Raw genomic sequence first — 7,324 nt, 5'->3', positions numbered from 1 at the left:
TGTGCATGAAAATGTATCATACATGCAAGTTGGTACAAAACGTGTAACAGTATGATAATATGATTAGTAACATTCTCCAGATTTCTCCCAATTTTCATCTTAAACTGTTGTGCATGAAAATGTATCATACATGCAAGTTGGTACAAAACGTGTAACAGTATGATAATATGATTAGTAACATTCTCCAGATTTCTCCCAATACATTTCCACAATATGGTGCTGAAACTACTGAAATTTTGTTGATCAAAATAATCATGCTACTTTGTGATATTTTCAACAACAAAAATTTTTTATATAAGGTTAATGTCATCATGATTTGGGCCTATAATCAAAAATAGTCATTTTTTGGGGGGGATGTATTAGGGTAATTAAGTTTTATTTTCTGTTATAGGCCCAAATCATGCTTAAGTTAGTTGAATACGTATTTCATTGTTGAAAATAGAGTTATTTTTCAAAACTACACACTATTAGTAATTTTAGTAATAAAGTTAATTAGAAACCCTACAAAATCATTATGGTAGCTCGGTTGGGTTATAATCCAGAAACTTCAAAGCTCGTATCTATAATTCTAGTAATGTGATTGGTATGAAAATATAAATGGTTAGACAAACATTTCAAATTTTGTAATCAAAATGAAATAGTTATAATTATATTTAGAAAAAATAAATAAAACTCTACATCTAACTTTCATACTTTAGTATTTGTAAATAGAAAGCCTATTTTAATTTTGTTTTTAAGTCATCACTTATACAGTTACATTTTCGCTTATCTTTAACATTAACAATATGAAAACATTTTTCTAGCAATTATACTAATTCCATAATATGAAAAATCGATTTTGTAACAAGTATATAAGAGCTGCAGGTATTCAAAGTAGTACTAACTTTGATGAAAAATTTCTAAAAGTCTAGAAAAAACAAGGTGCAACAATTTACCATACCAATGTTTAATTGACATTCATATTGTTGTATTCACTAAGAAATTATTATTTATTGGCTGAGGTCGTAATTGGATTGCTATAGACTCCAGCTGTATTGACGTAAAAAATTGAAAAAAACTTTTATGGTAATTATTAGACCAGTCAAGTAAAAACAGTGATATCTAGTATTTATTTTTGGTACTATATGGGTTTTTAAAATTATTATCTGAAAAACAGAAAGAGGTTTGACCCCTTCATCAAGTCTATGCCTGCTTATACAACATTAAAGAATACAGTTATTAAAATTTGAAAAAATGTAGCCTGGTATCTGGACCCCTACATCAGCCCTTGCTTATACAGCATTAAATGATATAATTATTAATTTCTGAAGAAATTGGTAGGGTTTGGCCCCCTGGACTCTTTCCCTATATGAATGCTACTGTTTATTCGTTTTTGGAACAAAAATGACAGGACTGGCATGGCCAGGTGGTTAGGGCACTCAACTCTCAATCTGCAGGTCACAGATTTGAATCCCTGTTCCACCAGACGTGCTCACCCTTTAACCTATGGATCGTTACAATGTGACGATCAACCCCACCATTCATTGGTAAAAGAGTAGCCCAGGAGTTGGAAGTGGGTGGTGATGACTGGCTGCCTTTCCTCTAGACCATTTCCCTAGATCTGCACCTGCTAATACAACATTAAAGAATACAGTTATGTAATTAGAAGTTAGAAACATAACACAGTGTAAAAAAAAATAAAAAAACATTAAATGTACATTTTATTTAACACTTAGTAACCAGAGAGTTGGCAGTGGGTGCTACTAACCATTTGCCATTCCTGTAGTAAACAGTTCAAAATTAATAACAACAGCAGGTAGCCTTAATAACTTTGAAATAACAAAGACAGGATGAGTAAATTTAGTTGCAGTGGGAATTGAACCTCGGACCCAGGAATTATGAATCGTCCCTTACCTGCCCATTATGTAATTTTGTGCATAAAAACAAAGAAATATATATAATGGCAAAATTTCGATTACTTCAATAATTGGAAACCCTAACTTCATTTAGTTAATTATTTTTGTGAAAGTCTATTTAATCATAATTTCAATTAATCAGTTGGTGGAATAATAAAAAACAGTAACAATAAGAAGCACTAATTGCAATTAGTTGATTATTTTTGTGACATTAATTAATTGATGTAATAGATACTCATAGGTAATTATTTAAATTGCCCAGCTCTGCTGCCTAGTTGGACACATTGCACAAGTTATAAACAAAGTAAGTTTGTTTACAGAGTTTAAATGTCTTCAGTAGAATTTTTTTATATCCCAAATTTTGATCTCAAGTTGATTTCAGGATCTTCAAACAGGGTCTGTGAATTTCCTGAATTGTGTTTTAGCATAATGTTATATTCATACCCTCTAGGAAAAAATTCAAAATAGTTAAAAGCACAATTTAATTTCACTAAATTCAGTACTGTTTGTTTTGGCCAGTATACTTTAAATAAAATGGAGGTTAAAAACACTTATGTAATAAAACCAGGTTTTATAATGTAATTTAATTTCACTAAATTCAGTACTGTTTGTTTTGGCCAGTATACTTTAAATAAAATGGAGGTTAAAAACACTTATGTAATAAAACCAGGTTTTATAATGTAATTTAATTTCACTAAATTCAGTACTGTTTGTTTTGGCCAGTATACTTTAAATAAAATGGAAGTTAAAAACACTTATGTAATAAAACCAGGTTTTATAATGTATCTAAATGGTTTTTGTTTTGTTTTTAAGATATGTGATAGGCTTCTATTTCATATTAACTTCAAAAGTAGTTTTTCTGCTTTACAGCTTTCTAAAGATAGTTATAAAAAATGGAAGAATCTGTTTGTCATAGTTTTTGGTTTTTTTAAATTGATAAAAATATTTTAGTACTAGTATTAACTTTTACTTTTGTTTATGTTCTTACTTATAGGCCGAGGCGGGGCGTCTATCTATGGAAAAACATTTGATGATGAAATTCATCCAGATCTTCGCCACACAGGTTAGTATGCTCACAGGGTTAAAACACAAACTTGTCTTGTATTGTCAGTGTAATATGCAATCAAAGTAAAGTTGTGATTAAGAATACTTATTTCAGACTAGCTGGAGTACTATTCCCCTGGATGGAAGTTATGTTAATTTATGATTATGAAAGGTTATCTTAGGACATGAAAAGTTGCTTCACTTATAAATAATTGTAAAAAAATGCAAAAACACCCATAAAAACTGGAAAACACAAGTTTGCATGCATCTCCACATGGACCCAACAAACCTTCATGCCAAATTTGGTGAATATCCATCGACAGGGGGTGAAGTAGTGGTAAAAAAAGCAAAAAGCTCATAAAAAACACAAAACTGAACATTTTTATGTATCTCTCCATGCACCAATAAACTTTTGTGGCAAATTTGGTGAAGATCCAACATACAATAGACGGTACTATTATATTTATATAGATATAGTAACTTTTATTTGTGTCTGGTTGCATTTAAGTGGAAAAAACAGAATACTTTTTGCTAGTTATTTTACTAAAATAACCATTACAGCTTTTTATTAGGTTTAAAATGTTGAAAATCATTCCCAGTGTGTGTGTGGTTAAAAAGGGAAAAAGAAAATTATACATTGATGTACAAGTATACATCAGAAGATTGATCCACTGATTGTGACCTAATTCTAAAAACAAAATATAAGATTTAATATTGGTTTTCCTATGCTTTACCATATTTTTGCATTCAAGCACATAAATTCAAAAGGAAATTTTGTTTTTAATTTAACCTAACCAGTTTTAGATGCAGAAGCAATCAAGCTGTATATTAAGAAGCATGCTAGTATTTAAGCACATGTTTTATTTGATTTTATTGAACCTTACCTATATCATGCTTGCAGATAATATTGAACAGACATCCAGATGCTAATGAAACCATGCCCAAGGAATGAATATTATTTTTCCACATCATATTAACATTTTCTATCCGTAATATGTGAAATAAGCCAGTGTCTTGCATTCATATACATGTGTACATGAAGTATCTGTGCCCACACCAGTACATATAAATTTTTGTGTGTAATTTTAAGTAATTTGCAGGAAAGTAGTTGATCAAATAAAAGTATGAAATTGTCTAGAGATCCATAAATTTGTTTATTTTTTTGTTTATGCATATGTAAACTTTTAAATGAAAAAGTACAAAACGTTTGAGGTACACTATAAAGTATTATGTTCCATTACTTAAGATATTATTAGTATATACAGTATCTATGAGCTGTTTTGTGGCTAAATTGGTTTAGTATAATTTCCGTCTTGTGCTGTTTGTATGAGCACATAAAATACTGATTGTATTAAGGCTATTAGAGCAACTTTCAGTCACTACTCGTTTTTTGGTAACTGTTAACCTCAGTAATGATGATAGTAATTATTCTAAAATGTTCCAGTGAGTTCTGAATACTTTAGTCATCTGTATTACTCCTGCATGTAGAAAACAAACTTACAAGTTTCACCTGCACGTCTAGATACTTGGTATGATAGTCTTTACTTCTTAGGTATTGCTCAAGCAAACTACATTATCTTGAGAAAAAAAAAACTTTCGATAGCCATATATTACACTTAAAACAACAGTACACCAGTGTTAATAAGATTGAAATAAACATCCAAGTACATGTCAGAAGTGGACAGGAATATAATTATTGTTCTAACACATTTAGTATGGTGTAGTAAATGACAATTACAAGGACTGTCATCATATGGGACCTGCTGTTTGTGGACAATGCTGCCTTGACTGCTCACTTAAAGAGTTACCTTCAGATCCTGATTAACAACTTTGCAGCAGCCTGCCAAGAGTTTTGCCTCACCATCAGCATCAAAAAGACCAACATCCGGACACTAAGGAGACACTCATCTCCTCCATAGGGGAGAATGTTGTCCACCATCAGCAGAAACCTGTACATTAATACAGAAATCAAAACACAAATTAGCAATCAACACCAAAATGAAATTGTACTCAGGACTATATGGTAGTGAGGCATGGATGACCTACACATCGTAAAAAAAGAAGGTCAATAGTTTCCAAAGGTGCTGTCTCCGCAGGATCTTTGGGATAACGTGGGGGGACAAAATCACCAACAACGAACCACTTGAGCATGCCAATATGCAGAGCATTTTCTCACTATTGAGTCAGAGAAGATTGAGATAGCTTGGATACACAAGGTGCATAAAAGATGGAAGAATCCACATCTTGTATGGAGAATTGGTTACAGGAAAAAATCAGTTGGACATCCCCATCTATGCTACAAGGATGTTTGCAAAAGGGATATGAAAAACTTTTGAAAATTGCCTTGCTTGGAAAAGCTGTGTGAAGGAAGGTATACGGATAAATGAAAAAATCTCAGTAAGCAGAAGAAAAAGGAACCATCAAAACAACTTCAGCACAACAGCCTTCATGCCCAACATGTTTGCCTACTCAAACTGCAACAGAGTGTGCTTGTCCCTAATAAGACTATACAGCTACACAAGAAAGTGCCTAAAAATTATGCATTTTTTATGTTTTCTTTTTTGGTGCTTACAAATGACTACTAGTACTACTAGGAAATGGCACATCGTCAAAACAGAAATATTTAATGATATCATGCTCTGTGAAGTGTGGTTCACCAAGTATCTTCTCTGTTAAATATCACTATTTTGATAAAGTGTATTTATTGAAGGTCATTACAGAGAAGTTGGAATTTTTTGTAAAATAAGGGCATGTTATGTAGCTGCTAGTGTAACACAAGAGTTTGAGTGACTAGTGATATTTTATGTAATGTGTTTTACAAAATTATTAAAATTTTCTGTGGCTTCTGTGCTCAAGTAATTCATTTCACTATCACCCTTACTTCTTACTCATAGGTGCAGGGATCCTGTCAATGGCTAATGCAGGCCCAAACACTAATGGTAGTCAGTTTTTCATCACCTTGGCACCAACACAGTGGCTGGATGGTAAACATACTATTTTTGGACGCATTTACAGTGGGATGCAAGTGGTCCAAAGGATAGGAAAAGTTGCCACAGACAACAGTGATAGACCTATAGAAGATGTGAAAATTACCAAGAGTTATATAAAAATGAAGTAAACACTTTTGAAATAAAATTACTTTTATTGCATAGAAGAGGTGAAATGACTATGGACTTAGATATCAAGCTTGAAATATACAAATAAAACCCACTGACATTGGTCATTATTTGAAGATGGCTTTTCCTATTTAGTCTTCTGTCAATCAGGAATGACAACTTATTATGAAATCATTGATTTTCATGTGTTTTTATGTTGAAAATATCATTCAAAGGTTGATGCAGATATCTTGAAGAAAAGAAAAATTGTTGTATGTAAAAGGATGAGATGTGTCCAAATAAACTAATGATTGATTAAAATAAATAGCCTTTCCATAATAATAAAGTACATTGTAATTATAACTATACACTTTTGCAGGCTCTGTTACATGCTTGGTTCGGTGGGTACAGTCTTGTGAGTTACATTGTTATTACATGCTTGGTTCGGTGGGTACAGTCTTGTGAGTTACATTGTGGAACCAGTATGAATATATTTTCAAATGTTTTTAACTTTGTAGAAAAAGTATAATAAATTTCTTAGGGGCTGGGTGTGGCCTAATACCCAGACTGTGAATCTCAGATTTCATGGCTCATATTCCATTGCTAAAAAAATGCATTTCACATTGTGGGGCTGTGTGTGTACTATAATGGTGAAGGTCAAAATCCCACTATTTGGTCAAAAAAAGAGTTGGTAATTGCTTTTGACTAACAGTCTCCCATCTTCTCAATCGGTTCAAAAGTGAGATAGCTTTGTACAGCTAGCCCTTGTTTATAGAAAGTTCTAGAACAAACAAGTGCAGATGTTTCTCTGAGTCTTTAGAGCCATCTAACTTTAAGGGCCTAAGTGGGTCCTGAATCCCAATTTTTAAGTTTAACATGCTAGAAAAAGCATTTGCATTATTTTATCCAAAATACTGCTGTTAAAATAGGCAAGGTTTATAAAGTATTCATTATACAGGGTGATGCCCCATGGGGATTTGAAGAACAATAAAAAAGTAATTACATATTGTTTATTAAAGTCAGTGTTCGAATTGCTGGCCATTAACTTCAAAGCACCTCTAAGCCTATAAACAAGTACATTCTGAAATCTTGAAATGTTAAGTGTCTTCCTTTTACACAACCAAGTGGTGGACAAGAACAGTAAACTTGTTACTGACTTCTGTTGTTCTTTAATGCATTGTATTTAAATCAAAAGTTTGTTTGGATAAGGGAAGATTCAATTTCTTTGTGAATACAAGTGTATAATGTTATGCAAAGCATTTCATGACTTATTTAAATTTTAAAAAACAC

The 7,324-nt window shown here is 32.0% G+C and overlaps 1 protein-coding gene across 1 annotated transcript in view; it reads left to right on the top strand.

Moving 5' to 3' along the window:
- The window catches only part of LOC106465069 (peptidyl-prolyl cis-trans isomerase-like 1), a 33,793-nt gene extending 27,271 nt beyond the window's left edge, over positions 1-6,522 (top strand). Inside the window, exons 3-4 of the mRNA XM_013925266.2 lie at positions 2,890-2,958; positions 5,834-6,522. Of these exons, the coding sequence (XP_013780720.1) occupies positions 2,890-2,958; positions 5,834-6,057 (293 nt within the window). The 3' untranslated portion in view covers positions 6,058-6,522. The remainder of the gene's footprint in view (positions 1-2,889; positions 2,959-5,833) is intronic.
- The last annotated feature ends 802 nt before the right edge of the window (positions 6,523-7,324 follow it).

This window comes from Limulus polyphemus, unplaced genomic scaffold (genome assembly GCF_000517525.1).
Source record: "Limulus polyphemus unplaced genomic scaffold, Limulus_polyphemus-2.1.2 Scaffold1826, whole genome shotgun sequence".
NCBI classification, from domain to species: domain Eukaryota; kingdom Metazoa; phylum Arthropoda; class Merostomata; order Xiphosura; family Limulidae; genus Limulus; species Limulus polyphemus.
Note: the sequence above shows the minus strand (reverse complement) of the source record. Positions and strands in the feature narration are given on the sequence as shown.